The sequence below is a fragment of the Colias croceus genome, chromosome 5 (assembly GCF_905220415.1).
Source record: "Colias croceus chromosome 5, ilColCroc2.1".
In the NCBI taxonomy this organism is placed as follows: domain Eukaryota; kingdom Metazoa; phylum Arthropoda; class Insecta; order Lepidoptera; family Pieridae; genus Colias; species Colias croceus.
The window spans coordinates 2,975,168-3,000,263 of record NC_059541.1 but is presented as its reverse complement, the minus strand read 5'-3'; the positions used below and the strand labels follow the sequence as shown (position 1 = coordinate 3,000,263).

At 34.3% G+C, this 25,096-nt stretch overlaps 3 protein-coding genes across 3 annotated transcripts in view; 2 read left to right on the top strand and 1 right to left on the bottom strand.

Moving 5' to 3' along the window:
* Nucleotides 1–5,281: 5,281 nt before the first annotated feature.
* Nucleotides 5,282–10,350, top strand: LOC123691662 (beta-alanine-activating enzyme). Its single transcript, XM_045636172.1, has 7 exons — nt 5,282–5,676; nt 5,760–6,592; nt 6,731–7,445; nt 7,622–7,780; nt 8,199–8,514; nt 9,263–9,526; nt 9,851–10,350. The coding sequence occupies exons 1-7, from the start codon at nt 5,447–5,449 to the stop codon at nt 10,235–10,237; spliced, it is 2,904 nt and encodes a 967-aa protein (XP_045492128.1). The 5' UTR covers nt 5,282–5,446; the 3' UTR covers nt 10,238–10,350.
* Nucleotides 10,351–10,438: 88 nt separating this feature from the next.
* On the bottom strand, nt 10,439–12,285 carry LOC123691663 (rab GDP dissociation inhibitor alpha). Its single transcript, XM_045636174.1, has one exon. The coding sequence runs from the start codon at nt 12,189–12,191 to the stop codon at nt 10,860–10,862; it is 1,332 nt and encodes a 443-aa protein (XP_045492130.1). The 5' UTR covers nt 12,192–12,285; the 3' UTR covers nt 10,439–10,859.
* Nucleotides 12,286–13,015: 730 nt separating this feature from the next.
* LOC123691976 (phospholipid-transporting ATPase VA) overlaps nt 13,016–25,096 on the top strand; it is a 74,031-nt gene continuing 61,950 nt past the window's right edge. The window contains exon 1 of the mRNA XM_045636575.1: nt 13,016–14,229. Coding sequence (XP_045492531.1) covers nt 13,415–14,229 — 815 coding nt within the window. The 5' untranslated portion in view covers nt 13,016–13,414. The remainder of the gene's footprint in view (nt 14,230–25,096) is intronic.

Below are 25,096 nucleotides of genomic sequence, written 5' to 3'. Positions count from 1 at the left end.
CTGAACCATACTGATTACTGAGCGAGCGCGATCGATGCGCGGCCACGAGCGCCGCACGCACCCTCGCGAGCCGCCCGCCCCTCCCGCAACCCCACGCGCCCGCACCCTCCGACCATTTTCTCGAGTTTCCACCGAGAGCGCGCGCGCTGCCCTCTTTCCCGTCGGATCGCTGACCGCCCCTAATTGATTGGACCCGTTCATTTGCCGAATACGTTTTAGGTCAGCACCGCCGCAGAGCCTCTGCGCAATGTTTATTTAGTTAACTTCGTGGGAAACTTGGCTGGAACGGGACCATTAAGACAAACGGTCTGCTCCTACTTGACGTTTCGTCATAATTGCTGTTATAAATAACTTTTAGTGGTTATATTACGAAGGCAAAACTTTAAAAGCTAAATTTTATGTATAGTAGTGACATTTAACAGATTGCATTGTTAGATAAAAATACACATATTTACAAGTTATATTTGAAGTTTTATAAACTTTCCTATTGTCTCATATTAACATATTTTAAACAGATTTTAATTACTTCTTGTCAATATTACCTACAACTAATTAAAAACAGAAAACTTTACAAAATTAACCAATTAAACGAATATACCAATTAAATTGTTAATTACAAAACCTACCTTCGGAAAGTAATTTCAAACGAGTAGAGTTACTTAGGTTCCGTAAAGAAAGATAAGTCAAGCAGTTGTAAAATTAATATCTACTGCTAATTACTAAAAAGCATTAAGTTTTAATTGAATAAGAAAAATATTCCCAGCCCGGTTTGGCAAGAAAGAATGCGGGTTCTTATCCCGCCTCCTGATCGAATTTTTTCTATTCTTTATAAATGTATAAGAAAAATATAATACAAACAGCTTTCAAGTAATATTATAGAGTCAATTAAAATGTGCAGTTTAATTGAGAACCACCTCTTATTTTGAAGTCGGTTAATAGAAACGATATTATATTTTAGTAATGCTAGAAGAAATTAGAAACAATGTAGAATAAGGTACTGAGGCCTTAATAAGTTAGCTGTGTGCCCCGTGCTTGTACCCGCATTGCTCCGCTCCTATTGGTCTTACGTGATGATATTATATCACTTACATAAAGCCTCTCTCGATAAACCTACATCTGACCATTGAGATAATATTAATATGGAGCAGACACCACGAACAAAATCTGTGCGCCAAGCGCGGCGGCGCGGGGCGCGCGAATGACGGCTAGACAGTCATAGATTATGCGATGTCACTGACTCACCGCTATAGAGGCGACACTTTGTTTTATTCTGTCTATTTTATTGGGTGCCACTCCTTACATGCACGTTGACTTGAAATTTTCTTTGTACCTACTTACTTAATATTTATTTTAGGTATAAACTGACTTTACTACGCGGGGCTAACAATATCTGGCATATAATATAGGATGATGTAAATAGTGACGTTTTAGGTTCAGTCAGGGCTATGGGAAGTTTTATTCCTTACAAATTGAGCCTTTTTTAGAAAAAAAATAATTTTTCCCTTTCTTCACGGCCCAGACATGGAAACCTTGAATAGAAAAAATATTAATTACTTATCTCTGAACTAGCGGTCCGCCCCAGCTTCGCCCGTGGCACATATTTTGCAATAAAAAGTAGCCTATGTTCTTTCTCAGGGTCTTAAGATTGTCTGTGCCAAAGAAGAATGCCCATGAAAGTATGGACCACAGTACAGTGTTGCGTCAATGCCAGAGTGGTTTTGGAGGGTTCTTCGATATTCAAAAGATTTTTACCAATTGATTTTTTTGTGATAAAAACAGGGGTTTTCAAGATATTGAGAAAAATGTGAAATAACCTCAAAACTTAAATAACCCCGATTTAGTTAGGTTTATGTGTGATTTAGGTAACATTTTATCGTCCAAAGGTTATTTTTCGATTAACATATATTTTAATCTATGCGTAGAGCTTATGCTTTCAGACAAAGTCTATCTGTTCATCGGCTAGTGTAGGTAGGCACCAGAAATCTTCCGGGACGGATTTCAAGAAAACCTAAATATATACTTAAAAAATGCCAATTGAGTTTTTATTCGGTTTACATGTTGTTGTTGTTGTTTGAATCATTTTTTCACTACATATTCGAAGAAAGAAACAAATAAGAAATAACTGGTTACCTACCAAGCTATGTCATAATAATATTTTTTTTAATATATACATATTTATATTATTTTACTTCACTATCTTTGTTAAAACAACCTACAGTGTATAAACAATACCTTAAAGAGTGATTTTATGTTAATTGATTTTTTTTGTAATTCAATGAAAACAATAATCGATATTAATACATTTAGCTATTTACCATAGTAAATGTAATAAGTTACCGCTTGGTTACCGTGGTAACCGGTAATGGACACTAAATCTATAATAACGGATCTAAACAATTACATGTCTTATTAGATTTTACAAAACATTCCCTGTTCAAAATATATTTTCCGATGGTAAGAAGGCCTCTAAATTGCCGAGATTTTTTTTAATAGTATTGTTGTCTTGATGCATGAGAAAAACCAGTACCAAAAATGGGCATTCTCCTTTCATCAAAATCGGTCCAGTAGTTTATGAGCCCATTAATTACAATCAAACAAACAAACAAAGTTTTCCTCTTTATAATATTAGTGCAGATAAATAAATAATAATTCAATTATACGTTCAAGTCAGTAGCTTATACAATATCAATTAAAAACTTGATTAAAATCAATTAACAAAAAAAAATTGGTGATTGAGTAATTGATTTTCATATTTCATGATTTCACCTTTTTTCAATTAACAACCAGTCTATGCTTTTCTAAATATGTAAAATTATTATTTTATACTATAAAAATATACGCCAGCAATTATTACTAACAACACTTATTTCATGCCCAATGTCATATCTTAAATTTTTAATCTATGACAAAATGTCGCCCGCCAAAAATTTTGCTCTAACTAAGTTTTAAAAATTATTATCTAGTTACTAAACTGATGAAAAGTTATTCCTTTGCACTTTTCCGTATTCTTTGTATTATTTGTGCAATATCGTAACACACACGTAGGCATATTTGATGCGTTTCACTTTAAAACAAATAAAAAATGAGCGTGACGTTCGCGCCAATGAGCGAGCAAGCGACTGAGTGCAGTTACGCCACATGACGTATGTTGAGTGGAACATAAGTGATGTAGGCGGTATCGTCTCCATATTAATATTATCTCAATGCATCTGACAGCGAAATATTTTTCAAATCGAAATCGTTGTTCTTGTGTTTAGCGCGTTCAAGCAAACAAACATATTTGTATAGGTATACATATTATATCAAACATAAATTTGTATCATAAAAAATTTTAATTGTGAAAATGTATCAGCATGACGAAAACTGTAATTTTATATAGGTACCTAGTTAACAATAAAATGACTTGATTTCAGTTTATTTTTTATAATTGAATAGACTTCATTTTATTCTATGGTTAATATCAGAAATATGAACAAATGCGAAAGTAAAACAATTATAGATTATCATTATGCTACTTATAAGTTTGAGATATTAATTTTCGTATTTCAGATTTTTACCATAGAATAAATTAATTGTATTCCATTATCCAAATAGATTTAAACAATATACATAATTCTCAGTCAACGTAATATCACTAAAAAAACATTGCACGAACACACACATCATAGGTACCTATGCAAAATTAAGACAATTGTTTTTAACAATAAACTTAACCGTCTACAAATTGTCAGAAATAGAACAAATTAAAACGGGACTCACGGGCAGGTCTCAGCTTTCAAATAAAAATGTCTCATCAAAATCGGTTAATTCAATATGAGATAGATAACACAAAAGATACGGTTGTATTAATTAGAAGTTAGAACCGCCTCCTTTTTTGGGATTGGTCGCAAAGCTGGATCGTTTGAAGAACTAGTTTCAAATGAATAAAATATATTTTGTATTAGAAAGGCCAGGCAATTAAATCAATAAAAATCGCACAAAATGAGAAAAATATTTATTTTAGGAGCCGATCAATGTCTGAGTTAATTTAATGTGTTATTAGCGTTTATTTTTTAGTCTCTATGCAGTTTAAAATTTAAGTCTTACTTTCGACGTTATGTAATCAAAATGACAATGTTTCAAGGCTTTATAAATATAAATTTATAAAGAATAGAAAAAATTCGATCATGAGGCGGGACTCGAACCCGCATCCTTTCGCGCCATTCCGGGGCGGATGCCTCACCAACTCAGCCACTCGTGACCCGCCCGAGCGATCGAATTTATTATATTGTTTCAGTTTTAAGTGTCTGAAGGGACACACCGTGCGCCATCTATTGAGATGATTAACAACCATTTCAACCAATATGAAGCACTTTTCAGTGAATACAATATTGTAACGATGGAACACGACCTTTTTTGTTGAATTTATATTTTTGGTTTTATGGCATTCAAATGCTTTATAAATATAAATTTATAAAGAATAGAAAAAATTCGATCACGAGAGGATCGCGAAAGGATGCGGGTTCGAGTCCCGCCTCGTGATCGAATTTTTTCTATTCTTTATAAATTTATATTTATAAAGCATTTGAATGCCATAAAACCAAAAATATAAATGTTTCAAGGGTTAAATACAAAAATCAATAAACTCTAATCAAACATAGGTAGTTCTAAAGTAAGATTATGAGAAACTAATACAAAAATAAAGTTTTAGAAATTATTTTTAGTTATTTTTCTATTTGTAACTAAAACTACAATATCCCACTTTTATAGTAAAATTTATACAAAAACTTACACAACGTTTACACCAACCAACTATTCGTATATAACCGTAATTTTAAATAACGTGTTAACACGTTATTTTACTATATATCAATTTTATAGAACAGCGCAAAAACGAATACCTATAATTAAAATTCAAAATTAAGACTTTCTTTTTTTTAATAGCTGCCAGCTATGATCATCTGAAAAATATAATAGGTAATGATCTGAAAAATAGGATTATGTGAATAAAATGCCCACAAAATGCCCATCGTTACGATTTTGTTCAAATTGTTTTTGAACGTTCAAATTGTTTCAATGAATTTAATCTCAGCTGATATTTTATTTAAGAATTGTAAAGATTGTGTTTTTACTGAAGAAATGATTAAAAAATACATGTGAGAGTAACTGTAATTGGTTTAGCCACGGTTTAGCAATATTTTCCTTATATTTTCAAAAGGAAAATAGACTAAATGAATATGCACCCGTAAACAGAGACAATAATGCTTTATGGAAATTTGACAGTTGACAATTGACATTTTGTGATTTCGGGTTTGAAAACAAATAATAATTTCAAAACAAAACAAAACCATTTTTTTCTAGCAATTTGGAAACCAATGATCTATAATGCCTTAAACAGTAAATATTTGATAAATTAAATGTATGTACAAATGATATTACTAAAATCTGTGAATTATTTGATACATAAATGAAGTTCAAGCGAGGATATTACGACGTTTTCGTAAATACATGTGCAAATTATCCTTCAAATATCGCTATAAGGCATTACAATAATGGGCTCTATAAAAATTATACGTATTCCGAGCTATACGGCGTTTGCGAATACATATCACAAAACTTACAACAACTCAATTGCAATAAAGGAATTATTGGATTAATAACAGAGAGGAATATTATTGTCCCTTGTATTATAGCTGCGTGAGTACCTACCTACTATAAATGGTTATAAAATTGTATTCTTTTATTCGTGCTAGAAATAATATTTTTTTATCTAATTTCAGTGCACACAAATGTTGTACAACATTCATGTTTCTTGATCCCTCGCAAGACCTGGAACCAATTATATCTGAAATAAAATTCAACTTTATTATATCCATTAAAAATGCAGATGATCTTTCCTCTACAGAAATATTTAACAAGAGGCCAGAGAAAACAATAACAGTTTTCAATTTAATTATACATATTTATAATTTGCAAGCCAATAATCTTAATAATTCGCAATATGGGCCAGAATATTCATTTATTGCCATGACATCTGGTAGCACAGGGGACCCAAAGCATATACAAGTGCCTATAAAATGCATACAGCCTAATGTGGATGATTTGACTAAACTGTTTGATATAGAACAACGGGACATTATTTACTTCTCCACACCGCTCACATTTGATCCATCAATGATAGAAATCCTTCTTGCATGTATGAATGGAGCTTCACTTATGATAGCTCCGGAAAAAACAGACATATTATTCCCTGAAAATCCAGACAATTCTATAACATTCTGGCAAACAACACCATCAAAGTTTTTCCAGTTTTCAAATGCTGATATAAGGAACAAAATTTTGTCCGTACAGTCCACTTTAAAAATATTGGCACTGGGTGGTGAGCCTCTGAATGGAATAAAGAGGTTGAAAGAATTGAAACATGCCAACAGTAAAACAAAGATCTTTGCTCTTTACGGTGTCACGGAGATGTCCTGTTGGGCGTGTGTGGCCGAGTTAGATCTAACCAAAATACAGAATGACAAGGAGGTGCCTCTTGGCAATTCTCTGTCAGAAACTAACATTGTTGTTGAACCACAAAAGCAAAATAAAAGCACAGGGAAAATAATTTTAAGTAAGTTGAGATGTTTATATTTTATACACTTGATAAAACTATATTAAAATTATTAATAACTATTTTGATATTTATTATGAGAATTAATTGCTGAATACAACATAAATAACAATAATATTCCTATTTCATCTCTTTCAGTGAGTAAAACCAGAAAATGTGTGATTTTAAATAAAACCAAAGGAGTAGATGAAGAAAACTCTTTAAAATTCATAGATACTGGTGATATGGGGGAAATTCGAAATGGTACCATTTACTATAGGGGTCGAAGAGATGACACCATTAAACGATTTGGCCATAAAGTCAACTTACAACTCATTGAATCCACCATAATGCAATGTCCAAGAGTCAAAACTTGTTCATGTGTGTGGTTGCCAAAACCATTACTTCTTGTTGTTTATTTTTCATCAGAAACCTTGAGTAGCCAAGAGCTATCTGATTTTCTTAAATGCAAACTAGACGATAAACACTGGCCTGATAAGATAATACGAGTTGACAATTTACCTACTAATCCACATGGCAAAATATCAAGACAAATATTAGCACAGATGTTTGAGAAAATCCTACCGCTACCTCAATCAGTGAGCTCCCTGAAACTATTATTTTTAAAAGAACTAAAATTCATTTTGAATAGAAACTTTACATATGAAGAAATAAAGGACAAAGATTATTTCTCCCTGGGTGGAACTTCATTTCTCGCTATATCTATGTGCAATAAATTATGTTTAACATGTCCACAATTTGGTAAATTAATTTTGCCCCATCTTCTTTCACGAAAAAGTACAATTGAAGATATAATGCAACTAGCTGTAAAAGAATTAGGCATGGAAATTAAACCAAAAAAGAGATTAAAAAGGTAAACTATTAGATGGGTAAACCTTATTGATATCTAAATTAATAATCTTCTAAAATAATATTGAAACAGATCGAGAATCACGCTTTATAAATCAAGAGCTTTTATTACTATACTGTATTCCTAATTGTATGTACATATTATTTTCTAAGTATTTATTTCTTCATTATTTGTTTAAGGCCTCGATCAAATACGGAAAGCTTTTTATCGACAACTCAATCTATTAAGAAGGCAACAGAGGTTCCAAGCAGCTCTAACCCAATAGATTTTGTGGTTGCGTGGTCTTATGACACTGGGAAATGTGTAGATGCGTCGCCATCTCTCTATCAACATGGATAGTAAGTTATTTTTATTTTTAATCATACAATACAGAATTACAGTATACAAATGCAACTTTTAAGCTATTGCATAGCTTCTATCGCGGGCCTTGAGCGCGGGAACCGAATCGAGAAATTCCGTAACGAAAAAACCTCACGCTCCCCACTCCAACGGGCTCGGAGGTGTGTCTTGAAGGCATGCTATGCAATAGCTTTCCCGCGGCAGTCCCCGAGTGCCACACGTCTTTTATTTTTTTTAACGAAGACCTTCTATAAGGGTGTATTACCTTCCCTAATTTCCCATTTGATTATTTTGTTCTGTAGAAATTTACAAAATATCTATATTACGCTACTTAGCTTCCCTACAACATTAACCATAGCTATACTTCCATTCTATTATTGCAAATTATTTTTATAATTTTTTTTTTTGCATTGTTAGCAAGCTCTATGTGTCAGTGGGCAGCCACTCCGGCAAAATAGTCGTAATCGACGCAATCAGTGGCTTGATGCAAGGGCTGATTAAAGTGAAATCAAGGGTCGAAGCCGCTGTATACTGTACCAGTGAGGCTCCTTTAACCGCTCCTTGTGGTGTAGTCGGTACTTATGATGGTACTATCGTATGCTTCATGCTAGAGAGTTGCAAGGAATTGTGGAGAATTAACATCGGCTGTATGATTAAAAGCAAGGCCACGTGCTGTAGAGGCGAGCTGTATATCGCGTCCTATGATGGGAACGTACGATGTATTGATGTTTTGGTTAGTATGTTGCTTTTTCTATACGAATTTTAAGTTAATTTATAGTGAAACAATTTCTTACTTAGAGGATAATATTAACAAGTAGATTTGCATGCCAAAACTACAAAAACAAAAGAGACAATTTGGCTAGAGTTAGGTATTTGTTACAAAACAGCAGGTTAATACCTACCTACTTATATAAAATATCTTATAAAGGTACGCTTTAATTATTATAAAGGATTAAATCGCCTCTAATTTGTAATCTCTTGGTTAGAACCTAGAGTACTATCTATACCTAGACGGTAAACATAAACCTTATTTTCTAGGTCATAAGGTTTAGTTTCAGTTTTTATTTTATGACCACAGGAAACTAGTTTGAAAATCATTCAAGTCTGACTAAGCATAAAAAACAAGGTCTTATGAACAGAGTGATCTTTGCAATTTCAATTGTAGGTACTTAGTAGATACAAATTTTGTATGATTATTATTTATGTTGAATTTTTCGTTGTGAAGTCCCATGTCCCCTAGTGGGGTAAGGGGCAAATGCATTATACATATGTTTCACTGATAGATTTTCTTTAGGGACAAGTAGGTGATCAGCCTTCTGTGTCCTACCAGACCGAGATATTTTTTTTTTCTTCGTCCCCACCAGGAATCGAACCCAGGACCCATCGGTACTACGCTCGCGCGTCAACCACTGTACCAAGGAGGCGGTCAACACTTTTTTAATACCTTAAAATTATTTAAATCAAATTTTCTTTCGTTTCAGAATGGAAAAATAAACGAAGTAGTGAATATAACTGATCAAGCTATATCCGCGGATCTAGTGCTTGCCAAAAAGGAATTCGTTCTCCTCGGAACACTTTCAGGTGTATGTGCAAGCATACACACGGAAACAAAGACAATAGTGTGGCGCGGAACGCTCAGTAGCCCAGTATTTGCTACACCTGTCCTCTATGATAATGACAAATATGTAGTTTTTGCTGAGGTGAACGGTGAAATTCACTGCCGGACTGTCGAGAAAGGGATTAAGGTATAACTCGCGTGACTATTTAGTGGCATGCAATCTATTTATACAATTTAAGCCTATTATGGTTACTTTTCTCATTTTGTTTTGGATATAGAATCACACATAATATACACAACTGGGTGAAAAAAGACAAGTCTAGAAGTTGCAAAATAAATTTAACTTCTCAAAAGTAGGTACTTGTATGTTCAATTTTTACTCTAAAACAGCTGGCCCAGTTTTGATCAATTTTAGTATAGTGATAATAAATAAAACCCTATAGATGGGTATCCGCAAAAGAATTACACATATAAATCCATATTGTTTAGCTGATTTGATATGTTCTTTCAGATATGGAAATATCAAGGGGCCAAAGGAAATATTTTCTCTTCTATTTGTGTCCGGGAAATGGACAAACTTAAGTGGCAGATGATATTTGGATGTCACGACAACAAAGTTTACAACATAAATATAAAGAACTTTCAACCAAGTCTAAATTGGAAAGCTGAACTAACTTCACCTGTGTATTCAACACCATGCAGTTTGAGTGATAAATTAATTTTAACAGCATCAAACAATGGAATACTGTGTATTTTAGATGCAGATTCAGGAATGATAGTAGCAGAGTATCATTTGCCAAATGAAACATTCTCTACTCCAGCTGTGTATGGTGACTACATATACATCGGCTGCAGAAATGACCATTTGTTTGCCATAAAATATGTACTGAATCTGTAAGATGACTGGAAACTAAACTAGCTCAAAATTGTAGTAATATATTTATTATAAATATTAGTAAATCTATAAGACAAAATGTTAAAAACTGTTTTAATAAAATGTTACAAAAAATATTTTGAGTCTTTTTATGCTTATTCTATAAATAAATGTAAGTTCTTTAAATTGTAAATTGGGTGCAAGGAAAAAAGAAAACCATATTGATACATAATAATGTAATTTTATTCATGATCATACACAGAACATTAAGATGTACAGTGAGCATTCATTAGTTGACAAGGTATGATATGGATACAAGTTACAATGTACCAATAATGGAATGCAAATATTTGCACAGAAACTGCTTGTGCAGATTAACTTTAGCCTTGTATCTTAAATTATATAAAAGCATCTTTAAAAAAGGATAATTCCTATAAATAACAAATCTTATATGTATTATGCAAATATTTATAAGAAATAATAAAATCATTGACTGGAGCACTGAGAAGTATAATGCGCATCTAAATACACATAATATCTCTTAAAGACATACCCAAAAATCCCTATGGAACAATATAGAGCCAGTTTAGTAACAAATTTCAAATTAACAAGCAATAATATACATAGATTATTATATACGACAAACTTATTGATCTTCCTCTCCCAATTCCACCTTAACTTTGGAGAAATCAAAATCTTCACCTGTTCCCCTCTTGTAGATTTTAAGAACATCTAAACAAGTGGTCTCAAAGTGAGTGGTAGCATCATAAGATTCCGATATGAAGATTTGGCTCTGGCTTCCATCATCAGTTGGTTCATAGTAGTCGGTTACTGATACAAACTTCTGTCTGATGGGACCCAATAGGTCAATACCAGGTTTGATCTCAGACTCAGGGTCATTGGTCTCCACTGTTGTAGACACCATAGCTACGAACCAGCCTTTGGCAGCGACTTGGTGTGTGTAGGACACCACAGATACATAAATGTCAGAATTCCTGCCCACCTGCTTTTGTGGAATAATGATCTGGGTTGATAGAGCATCCTTGGTGTTGTTGATAGGATGATCCAACAAGCAAATGCATCGGATCACCTGGCCCTTCTTGCGGACTCTATCAGGGACATAGCTGGGATCGCAGTAAACCTGCTTACACTTGGCTACCTCATTACCGGAGCGGACACCAACAACCCTTCCTCCCTCTCCGAGCACAATCTCGTCAATAGGCTTATCCAACATGTAAGTGCCTCCATAGATAGCAGACAGACGAGCAAATCCTTGTGGCAACTCACCTAGGCCATACATGGGGTACAAGTAAGGAGACTTACCGTACCGTGCGAGTGAATCGGAATACAGTTTGATACGACGTATGGTTTGACTAGCTGGTTGCTGAAGATAGTTGTCATCCAGATAAAGAGCCAGAGCGTGTCCAGTGAAATCTTGAGTGTTACGGTCGAGACCAAATTTGTCATAAAGAGCTTGCATATTAGCGGTAGTTGGATCGAAATCCTTCCAAGTCTTGGGATCATCTTCTTGGAAGTCTTGAACGTAGATCAAGAAGTTGCGGAAACGCCTCTTCTCAAACATACCCATAAGATCCGATGCGAGTGCTTCTTTTTGGTCAACTGGCACCTTGGAGATCTTACCACCCTTGTATACGTAACTGCCTTCAATTGACTTGAATTCCAGATACCGGGTGACGCCCGTATGGATAAGAAGTTTGACAAGCAAGCCATTGGCCATCAAAAATTTGGGAATCAAGTCCACATTCCAATCGCGACCTCTGCCGTATGTCTCATCCGGAGCCGGAGCATTGAACTTAGAGAATAATTCTTCTAACGGGGTAATTGACGCAGACTCTCCTCCGTAATACTTGTTACGATCAATGTGTAGAACCTTCTTTCCCGACACAGAAAGCATTCCACTAATGATACATTCTTTAAGTCCTGTGCCGAGCACAATCGCATCGTATTCTTCATCCATGATTGGAATAAATTATTATATTTTCACGAATCGAAAATACAATAGGCAAGCAACCGGGACAAATGTCAAAATGTCGGAAGTTTTAGAAAATCAAGGTAATATGTCGACCGGTGATGACGTCTACAAACCATAGTGCCAACATAATGAATTAAATTGTAGAGATATTCTAGAAATGTACTACCTAGTTTTCTAATTTATAAATAATTATAATTGTATACTCTTGTTTATATTAACTTAATGCATTTACTTATAATCATGTTTATAAAATAATTAAAGACAAGAATTTACATTATGTATATCTGTGTTAAAATATTATATTCTGTTGATTCTGTTGTGGTTCAAGTGTCATATTATTCATGGTAGTGATGTGGTAATTAAGTAAAATTCGATAAAGTGTTGGCAGTCTCTATAGCAGTCGTTTACAGATTTTATTTTAGGAATGCGTTTTTATAAATTTGACTAAACAAAATAAGTTTCACAGAAGAAAGAGTGCCCATCGCGTTCAATATATTTTCACATGTTGGGCCGTTAAAAATTAATATTAAATTCTTATACAATTAGTTTTTATTACTTTGTGTTGGTTCTATAAACTTTGAAGCATATTGTTTTAAATATCATCATAATATAATGTATTTTAAATAGTTTTTAGATAATTTTTAAAATCAGTTGCCTGTTATACTATTCGTGATTCGTGAAATATTATGGAACAAACTTTTATCACTCAAAATATTAATGTTCGATAGAGCTTATATCGATACTACCTACAGACATCACTAAAAGGGATCAACGTCATCAATGCTGCTGTCGACTGTTCTGTGGTCTGCTGACTGCTCACTAGTCACTCATTCAAGGAAAGAAATTGTCAGTGTCAGTCGGTCGGTCAACTTTGCTTGTTTTGAGTTGCTGTCTTCATTTCGTAACGACTGTTTTCTCTTCGTGGCGATCAAATATTACTGTGATACATTTAAATAAAATAAAAGTAAATAAAAATATGCGCTTCTTCGTGTTGTTTTCAAAATTAGATGTTGAATTTATTATTTTTCCAAGAAAAGAACATTAGTGATGTGTATAACTGTGAACAGGTGATTTCAAACCATATGCTTCAAAGTTTACGATACAATTTTTAAAAATCTGATGTGGGAAAACAGTGCCGAGTTGACGGATATCTTTCTTCTTTTAAATGAAAGGGAAAAGTTGTTTATCCGATTCGCAGATGAGTAAAGATGTCAACAGAAGGGAGTGGAGAGACACCTTCGACTGTACCAAGTTTGCCGGGGGTACCTGAGCAAACGTATCTTTTTCCTAAAGTGAAAGGACATTCGAGATCCATTAGTCATGGAGGGACTCCGATGCTGGCAGGCAATCCTGCGGCATCTAGGCCACCGCTCAAGTCGGCTATGCGTGGTCATCAACGAGCGCTGTCTCACGGACAAATCGGCGAAGGTCCACGCGCTGCGTCTGGGCCGGGCCACAGTAGAACTGGCAGTAGGACCGAGTTCATATTGCCGCCGGGCCATCGAGATGCGGCTCCAGCGAGTGCGCAGCCCCGGATCACTTCCGTCAGAGGCCATCACTCGCGCCAGGCTTCCCGATCGGACTCTATCTACACCTTACGGCGCGCCTCAGTCGTGGCGCCATGGCGACGCGCGGTTTTCTGGCTCATGCGGAGACAGCAACCTGCCATTGACAATAGGCACCTCATTGTCATACCAAATCATTTGGTCCCTGATAAAACACCACCTAAAGACCATCCCAATGGTCATAGATGCAATAACAAAATCAGGACTACCAAATACACATTGCTGTCTTTTTTACCTAAGAATTTGTTTGAACAGTTCCATAGGATTGCGAACGTGTATTTTATATTTATAGTGCTACTGAACTGGGTGCCTGCTATAAACACATTTGGCAAAGAAGTGGCTATGCTACCAGTGTTGTTTGTGTTAACAGTGACTGCTATTAAGGACCTTTTCGAAGATCGCAGGAGACACATGTCCGATAAACGGATAAACAACTCTTTCTGTCGAGTCTACAAAAAGTGAGTAAATAGTTATAGTTATTTATAGCGATACAGATTTTCAGAATTACTATTTTGTCTTTAAAATATGTTATTAGAAGTTATGTCAAATGAAAAGTATTTAATTGTTTCAGTTATATTTACAATACATAAACATTTATAAATAATCCAATCATTATTATAAGCACTCATAAACTTCTATGTTATGTGGAGGCGACAATAAAAATAATAATATGGTTGGTCAATGAAAATGATTGCTTTAGATTTGATAAAGAACGTAAGGTCACTCAAATTAATTTGAAACAAAGTATAATTTTTATTGCAAAAGTACATTAAAATAAATACCTATTCATATACACCAACTTTTCAATAAGTGCCTAACTATTTTATTTGCCGTAGTCATAAAATGACCATTTTTAATGGTACAAAAACAATGACACTAGCTGAGCCTAAATGACGTCAAGTACGACAATAACGATCCCACGTGAAACAGGCCGTAAGGTTAACGCATTTAATGAGTTCGGCCAGTGTACACACACCTATGTACATATATGACCTAATGTGTACATACACCTTTGTTACTTACCTATGGTCTTTTGTGAATACTTAAACAATCATCATTTTGTGTGGCTGTTATAGAGGACAATGACTAAATGCCTTAAATCATAAAGATTAATTAACTATTGGCATAAACATGCTGTAAAGTGCTTTACATCAATGTTATTTTAGTAAGCAGTGGGTGGACTAATATGGAAATTCCAAGGATTCTTTAAATGCCACGTTTTCCGCAAATGTTCTAAATTAAGGGTAAAACTGTACATTATAGGGCGTGGAGTTGAGAGTTGACATTTTTTTTGTGGTTAGCTATTGTCCTATGGAACCCAAATCTGAAATTTCACACTAAGGAAACTTTTAGTTTTTGAGTTACGAATTTTTGAAAATCGGAACATTACTATAGAAAGTTACTCCATCTTGTTTTTGTTACGCATATTTATTATTTTGTCAATGTCAAATTTGGCGTAAAACAATTCGAGTCGCTCCGCTCGCTGCTCTCGCTCCGCTCGATTGTTTAAAAAAAGTCTAACATAACCTAACCTAACTTGTTTCGAGTTCGGAGCGTTTTTTTTTTCGTAAAAAGTTAAACAAAATTAATTACTATTGTACTTGAAATGAATCACACTAAGCAGGTACTGTGTGTCAGGTTGACATTGACAAAACAATAAATATGCGTAACAAAAACAAGATGGAGTAACTTTCTATAGTAATTTTACGATTTTCAAAAATTCGTAACTCAAAAACTAAAAGTTTCCTTGGTGTGAAATTTCAGATTTAGGTTCCATAGGACAATAGCTAACCATAAAAAAAATTACGACTCTCAACTCTACGCCCTATAATGTACAGTTTAGCCAAATTAAGTTTTGACCAACGCAGGCTGCGAATTTGTTTACATTTCGTGTGATTTTATGATGCGTCTTACGAATATCTAAGCTTTATTTTTAATTTATTCATAAACAATACTTTCCTTGCTAAATAGTTTTTCTTTTAAGGTATAATAAGAATTACCTGTTCGTAAATAAAACACTACGCAATAAATCGATTTTATGCGAATATTTCGTCATACCTACATACGGACGTAAATTCATTACGTTTATGTCAAGAGTTTTCCTTAGTACCTACGGTTTAATGAAGATAAGATCTAAATAAAGTAAAACGTAATAATTTGCATAACTTTGAGGTTTATAGGTAGATCCATGTAACACGAATGCGACGCTAACAAACTTTCACTGCTCCAGATCCGGGTAGATTTCTTTCACGTACATTACTCTTTATGACTAGGTACGCCTGTTTTAAAAGTAAGCTATGAGAAATAAATATAAAATGACTATGGCATGGCGGTTTAAAATGACGTTGGTGTGCGTTGGAGAATATATACATTTCTTCGGCAATACTCAATCATTGTACTCAATCAGAGGCGGCTCGCCCTAAGGAGCGCTGGTGCAGTGAACTCCCATAAATAATTATAATAAAATCATACTCCTTAATTTCATTATTAATATTAATTATTTTTTTTTTTTTTGCCGTTTAATCTGCAATCAGTCGCAAGACTATAAGCAGATGTGGTGCCTGCGTGAGATTATGTAGACGACGAGACCAGCGTCTCGTCTGTCTTCTAGAAAACATCCTTCCTTTTCAGCCTTTTGGTCATGGGGGAAGGTTTTACAAGTTCATGGGCAAGGGGATTGGGGTGACGCGACAGGCGGTCGGCATATCTATTTTTAAATTTGTCAATTTCAGCTTGAACGGTCGGTACATTCAGATATTCATGGATCTCCACATTTCTGGTAAACCAGGGGGCGCTTGCGATGGTACGCAGTATGTGATTCTGGATACGTTGAATGCACATAATGTTACTTTTACTGGCAGTTCCCCACAATGGGACACCATAGGTCCAGATAGGTTTTAAAACGGTGTTGTAGATTAATAGCTTATTGTCCACAGACAGGACAGAGTTTCTTCCCATAAGCCACTGCAGGTTGCGAAACTTAAAATTTATTTCGTCTCGTTTCTTTTTGATGTGGGTGGCCCAGGTGAGTCTTCGGTCTAGGTTGAAGCCCAAGTATTTAACATGTTCGCTATCCGTCAGCACATCATCACCAAATTTGACTGGGGGGCAGTTGCCTCTCCTTAAGGTGAATGTAATGTGGTGTGACTTCTGAGCACTTGTACGGATGCGCCACTTCCTCATCCATTCACAGGTTACATCCAGTAAGCGTTGAAGCTTATCACTTGCTGCTATTGGGATATCATCTCTAGCAAGGTAGGCTACATCATCAGCATAAGTTGCAACGGTTACGTCACTAGCTACTGGTAGGTCCGCAGTAAATATTTTGTATAGAACAGGGCCGAGAACAGAGCCTTGTGGAACGCCGGCATGTATTTGGCGAAGTGAGGATCTATCATCCCTCTGTTTCACTCGAAAGAGTCTCCCTTCGAGGTAGGACTGGATGATAAGAAAAAGAGAATGAGGTAGTTTATCTTTCACTTTGCACAGTAAGCCCTTGTGCCACACTCTGTCGAACGCTTGTTGGACATCCAGAAAAACCGCCGAGCAGTATTGGTTCATTTCAAAGCAGCGTCGGATCTCTTGGTGAACCCGGTGCATCTGCTCTATGGTGGAGTGCTGCTTTCGAAATCCAAATTGATGTCTAGGAACAAGATCACAGTTGTCCATATGCTCCATCAAGCGTACTACGAATATCTTCTCCCATAGTTTCGAGAGAACCGGTGTCAGACTTATGGGACGGTACGAAGCAGCCTCATGGGGAGATTTTCCAGGTTTGTGGATCATGATGATTTCCGAGATTTTCCATATCTTCGGAAAATATGACAATCTGAGTATCGCATTGAATAGGGAAGCAAGAAATGTTATGCACTTGCGAGGTAAGTTTTTTAGATGTTTTGGAGTGATCAAATCAAAACCAGGAGCCTTGTTGGAATTCAGTCTTCTTATTTCGCGAGCGATTTCTTTTGATATTAATTATTACTATTTAAAATCAATCGTAATCGTAAAAAACTACTGGCAATACCAATGAATATATCCATCATTCCATCATTCCATACACCTGTAGGTATAATACTGTATTATAAAACGCGCGTAGCGGAGCGCTCACGATTGCGCTCCAATGAAAAAATATTTAGTACATTTTCTAATACGAAATCCAATAGGAGTGAAAGAAATAGTTTTGTCAGAGTCCTGCGCGTGAAACAGAAGATTTTCTATGAAAAAATAGCAAAATTCGGAGCGCCCGCGCCGCTCCCGCAAACGTTGCCGGTTCGTTTTTACCGCGCGCCCGTACACAAGACAGCGATTTCGCGCGACGTTGCCTATATAAACAAACACTCTAGTCAACTTGACTGCACGCGCGCGAATGTATATTCGGGAATTTTCAAGACATTCGTAAAGCATTAGAACGCGGCACCGAAGTACCGAATTTCCGAATTTCCGCGTACCGAAAGGCAATACGCGAGTTCAATGACCGTGTCGATGAAAACAGACATATTTTACGAAGGTTAATAGATTGTGTCAAGTTATAGATATTATTGCACACCAAAAAGAAAAACGTATGCATTTCCTTTACATAAGTAATTTTTTAATTAAGGGGAGTCCTTTCAGCGAAGCGGAGTAAAATTGGTTTGCAAGATCAAATTTTTCATGTATTTGCAATTATATGACGCTTCTAGAAAAAATAATCAATACACTTCAAGATATTTCCTAAAAAGTGTGCTAATTTGTTACACAACCACGTGTATTTTGTTCGATCATATAAAATCATAAAAATAGGCTAAAATAAAGATCGAAAACGAATTATTTATTAATGAAATTTCTGATTTTGGAAATAATTTTTATATAAGGATATGTATTTTGATGTACTGCAGAAAACGTGCTAAATTTTGGTTTTCTACTGAAGCCCTGTAATTATTAAATACATATTATATCTCAGAACTTAACGTTGCCCAGCGTTTTCTTTACAAACCGCGCTGCCCGCTACCCCGCCAGTCCTGATCAGGCGCTTGCTAACGTAGGACCTGTGTCAAATTATCTCCGCTCGATTTTAAGTTTTGAGTAAAGATAAATTATTGAAAATGGGTAACAAAACAAACAAAATTCGGAAGAAAGCAGTGTCAGTATCACAAAAAAGGACAGGAAAAGAGAACTAGTATGTAAATTGAGTAATATGATAAAAACGTAGTTACTTGATGCCACAGAATAAAAATATCAGTTGGTCATAAAGTTTCACCTCGTATGCTTTTATTTCAAAACGATAAAAGCTGCGTTACTGTGAAATAAGAGTTTAGTTTATAATAATTTGTTTTATATATATAATACTAGTGGTCCGCCCCGGCTTCGCCCGTGGTACATATTTCGCAATAAAAGGTAGCCTATGCCTTTTCTCGGGTATCAAAATATCTCTATACCAAATTTCATGCAAATTGGTTCAGTAGTTTAGGCGTGATTGAGTAACAGACAGACAGACAGAGTTACGTTCGCATTTATAATATTAGTATGGATTATTATTACGTAATTGGTGTATTATTTGCATAATTTTGGGGTATAATTATTAATTACAGTTGTTTATTTTAAGGAAAAAAACAATAATGATTATTTGTTAAAAAATAATTGATAATAGTCAAATAATAATGATTATTGACTAATAATAATTATTAATCACTACAGTAAAAGTTCCTTATTGGCGGGGTATATGTTCCATAAAATATATGCCTCGAATACAGAAACCGTGAATACGGAATGGTAATTATTATATGGGATTATAGGTTCTACGTTATACGTTCCTAGGTGACGATTGAGATTTTTTTCGTGTCTCATTTTTTTTAGTTGACATTATAAATTTATAAACTAGGAAGAGTGCAGTAGACGTTACTCGATCACAATTATTTTTGTAACGAATGTGAAAGACGAAACCTATAAAACACGCAAAGCGGCTTTTACTATAAACGGAACTACATTTAAAAATATACTTTATTTATTGAGTAAAAAGGTTGCTTCCATTCTGTTTATTTACATTCTCAAAAACATCAATCGCGGCAAAGGCGGCTTGCGACAAAGGCGGCTTGGGTCAAAGGCCTCGGCGATATCATTAATTAACAACATAATATTATGTACTTTAGGCTAACTTGTAATAAGATCTATTTTACTTTCTTATTAGTCCATTTGACAAGGATATTGTGTTAGATACCTATTGGAATAATTTTATTATTATGTATGTACTTATTAAATCCGCGAATAAAAAAATTTTTAGTCGCGAATATAGAAATTGGGTCGCATTTTTTTAATTCCCGAATAGTGAAAACGCGAATAAAGGAAGCGCGAATAAGGAACTTTTACTGTATAATAGATGATAATAGTTAGTTCATAATCATTGTTATTATAGTTCATTGAAAAGTTACATTTGGGGTTGCGTTTTTTAGGAGGACGCATTTTATTTTTTTGATGTGTAGGGGGGGTTAGTGTGAAGCTATCACCAAGTTTGTGGGGTCGCCACCCTTGTCCCACGGCCGCCATCTTAAAAATAGCGCTTAATATGGTTTTTATGATATATCTCTTAAACTATTAATCTGATAAAAAAAAATTGTCAACATTATTTGTTGCAAATTAAATTTTCTACAATTTTGGTCCAGTAACTTTTTGTCATAGAACTATAAATAAAAATGTTATGAGTGAAAATGTTCAGAAATTAGCGATATTTATATTTTTCAATAAAACTTTTTTTTTATAATTTTACGAAGAAATAATATCAGACCATTTTTGTAGATTGTTGTAGTATTGTAGTTATATTGTAATACACGCGCTCTATACTATTCTAATATAATACTCTAAGCTTCTACTGGTAGCAGCAAGTAATATTTATTAGTTACACCAAGTACTTCCATAATTATGTTGTGCTAATTAATAAATTCCTAGTACCTACTTATCTCAGTTTATAAAGTTGTAAATGATTTCTTTATTTACTTTTATATTTACAATCTGACACAAACACTTTTACATTGCTTACATAATAAAAATTGATCACAATTTACTTTTGATATAAGTATTTTACACTGTGGCATAGCGCTAACGTTACGAAAAACAAACGACGCGAGGAGCGCGAGGAGCGCGTGTCACGCGAACGGCCCCGCACACCTCACCTCCAATCTTGCCTCGCGTTGAAATACCTCGCGTTAAATTGTACTGATTTACACCATGTATTTTCAGTGTTTTATTTCAATTGAACACCCATAAAATTTTGTCACGAGCCGCCTCTGTACTCAATATACATTTATTCTGCAAACGGACTAGGTAGTTACTGCGGAGTACGGGGGATGTTTTCTAATTATTTTTTATCAAATTCGCAAGTTTCAATATTATCTCAAAGCAAGTACAAATTACAAATATACAAATACAATAGTGTTTGCTCAATGGTTTTCTCCACTCAGATGAAGTGTTATTTTTTTCTGAAATTTACCAAAAACGTTCATTTTCCTTCAAAAAATAACTTCCATCACTTACCTCATTGGCGTGATATCGTCACAGGAAATGAGGAAAATAATAACTTATCCTTGTTATTATGGCAATTAAATTAAAATGTAGATAATACTAATAATGTATCAAATATAGGTAATTAGGTACCTACTAACTAGGTAATCAATAACTTATCAAATGAAATATAAGCTGAACAAATGTCGAATAACTAATGGTCGAATATAAAATACCCTCTAAATTCAGCTAAAGACTTTATGAAATGAATTCATAAAGAGGTGCCAGTTGCCAAAAGTACTCCTAATAATTTTCCAATGTTTTAATGAAATCGCATTGCAGTAGCTACTTGCGGGCTGGTTAATAGGTTACGTCAGGCTTCACTGCCTAGGAAAACACTCAAGTGTAGGATTACTATGGTTTTTATATGCCATACCCTTCCACTAAAGCGTAATGAGCTAATGTGTGTTATGGCCTAATTAGTTCACTTTATGTGTTCTGCGCTTAATTGCACCGTTTTTGTTGTTACAGTCGCGAAAGTGTTCGTGCGTTTTATATTCTACACATCGTAATGTAACGATTAACGATTAACCATTTTTTTACATTACGTACCTATAACTAATTTGATATAATACTTACTATAAATAACCTTTGAAAATCACCTAACTAAGATACATACATGTTCTGATTAAAATTCTTTGTAACACAATACATACATACCTTCATCAAGTTTCAAATTAATACGGAATTCACGAATAAAAGTTTACCTACTTCTTTTCAATGCATCTCTACAGTCTACACTATAGATAGAATGTGTAACCATACTCGATAAAATACGTATGCATGTAGGTGTACCCATTAACTATAGTCTACGAAGTGCAATTCATCGCGTGGAGTAGCTCCATGTCATCAATTTTTCAGTTTGTTTGTCGTCGAGTTGATTCAGCTCACTTAAACCACTCGGGACTGTAATTTATCATACAAATATAAGGACGGTGACACGCAAACTGAATTCTCACGCGGCACGTAACATAGATTTTCTCACGAATATAATAATATTTGTACAAAGGTTACTAGAATTTACAGTCGCCAGAACGACCTCATTTGACAACTTTAAAATTAAAACGAGACGCAAACAGTAAACAACCGCAAAATTGGACGTGAATGACGATGAATTTACAAGAAATATTACCTACTAAAAATACGGGTCGAAATGAAAACCTTCGCCTTTTTGAGAAAGTTAATTAAAAATTAAAATCGCGTTCTGGATCAGTTATTCAAATAAACTTTTAAACGCACTTTCGAATCGTTACATATTTTTTATTCAATTACGTACATACTACCTCGCGGGCTCGGAAACCATTAATAATAATAATCGGTAATTATTATAATAAATTGATCTAATTTATTTTTCCTGTTATTAGTATTTTAATGTAATCTATAATAAGTTTAATGTAGGAATGCCTGTTGCGATATCGACCTTCTAATCTATCTTTAGTACAATCTATAATCAATAATCTCTCGAGTGTCACTTGGTAGGGCTTTTAAAGCTCTGTAATTCAAACATTTATCTCGATGAGTGAGATGAGACTTGAAATAGTCAAATTGTATATTATTTACAAATATGTATTTAACATTTGTCTTCTACATAATATGTACAAATTACACCAAGTAGGTAGTAAGTACAAATTTAATTGAAAAAAGTACATAAATAAAAAATAACTAGTTATTTTATGGATATAATTCAGTGGTAAGTATGTATATTATGTACGAGTGTGTTTACGGAACACAGTCATTCGTTATTAATTTTCTAACCTTTCTTTGATTAACAACCTTTTGATATTTACTGTAGATACCTACACGGAAGTCAAGCAAACATTAAATAAATTGATATTTATTATTTATAAAGCAGGTGTTCGATGTATACTCTTCAATATTAGATTACATAGTCCATACTCCAGTGTAGGACTTATGCAACACTCTCCCACGAATTTAGATCGGCGGGAATTTATTGAACGGACTATTTTCGTTATCTCGCTGCTTTCAGTTTATGGAAAGCATATTATATAAAATGCTTTCTATTGAATGCGTTTTCGCACTGAAAATAGTCTCTCCATCGAGAGATTAGAGACTGGTTGTGTAAGATTTTGATGAGAATTGTTGCTGAAATCACTGTTTCACGGTCATCTCAGTTACCTAGAAAGCAAAGTACGCAATATGCTTATCGTATATTGCCAAACTTCCAAAACTGCTTCGTAAACAGACAGGAACCGTGTCAAAAACACATTTCCACGATCGTGTTCGTTTCGATTGATTGGTTCGAGTTTCGTGTGAAGGTCGCGTGGTACAATGCACTACACACAATAGCTGGGCGCTTCCTTGAAATTAAGAATATGCGTGTATTTCCTTAGATACCGTCATAATATGTAACAAACGTGTATTAATCTACTTCAGTATTATTTATAATAGCAGACAAATAAATTCATGTTCCTAACTAACTAGTTATGAGAGCTTTTCGCTGAATAATATAAATTTTGAGAAAGATGAGACGTGCCAGCATGTGGGAAATCCGCTGGCGCTTCATTAGTTCTTCGGAACCTACTTAATAATATATTTGTTATTAATGTTTTATGCATTTTTACTGTAAATAACAGCGCGCTGTTGAAAAACCAGTCGCGATAATTGCTTTCGTCAAAATTATACGTCTTATCTTAACGGGTTGGAAACATTAACGTATAATTAATACTCCGTTTTAAATGTCCCTAATAGCGTATTCAAAGTCATTTGTTAATAAGTGATTCTAGAATAATACACATTCAGTATTCAATATATAAATTAAATATATTCTAATCACCTGGAGCAAAAAACAACGTAAAGAGCTGGAATTAATTCACATATTTTTAATGATTGCATAACTTTAAGAATAAAGTAATTAGTAAATTAATTCCAATATATTTATGTAATACGAAATCAGTATGGTTAAAATGCTTTTACTAATGCGAAAGAAATTATATAAAGGCAATATCCGATATTCTTCTGAGGCCTTGTCCATTTCACTATAAAATTCTATTGTTTACCCTTAATGGCGCTGAGTGTTTCCATGAATTTACAACATATGATTGTAATTACAGCGTCATTCATTCACAAAGCCATTATCGCGTGATTTCGGTTCACATGAATATTTTAGAAAGGGTGTGTAGTCTGTAAGCCACAAACCACCCGGTAAATAGGTCATTGGTCAAGGTCCCAACAAACTGACTACAAAACGATACAATCAGGTGGAAGGTTAAATATTGTATGTAAAAAATGTGTGAAACTATATATAACACTCTGGGTACTTATATAAAAATAATTTAGTTTATCATTGTTCGCATTATATACTTTTTTATGTAATATGCTTTTATTCGGTATTAGGTTATTTACTATCTGATATCTATAAGTTTACATTTGCCTATGCTGCCATAACTTTATAAGTTACGCCTTACACCACGCTACAAATGCAAAGTTCAACAAGTTAATATACTTGAATGTTTTCGTGGATGAAATTTAGTTTATTTCTGAAACAATCAATTCCTCGATTAAATAATTCCAAAAGTAAACAAAAGATTGAACGTAATAGTCATTACAATATTGATTAAGCGTATAATTAAAGGCGAGTTGCTTTAAACATTTAATTGGCAGAGAGAATAAATAGTAAATAGTATAACCGTGAACGATAACCGGACATTCAATAAGGTTACATAGTCACGACTGTCATAAGGTCGACATGCAAACACTTCCGATTCATAAACGATTTTTACTGTAATTACTGTTTAACAAGTGATAACTGCGTTAAAAACAACCGACTTCAAACTT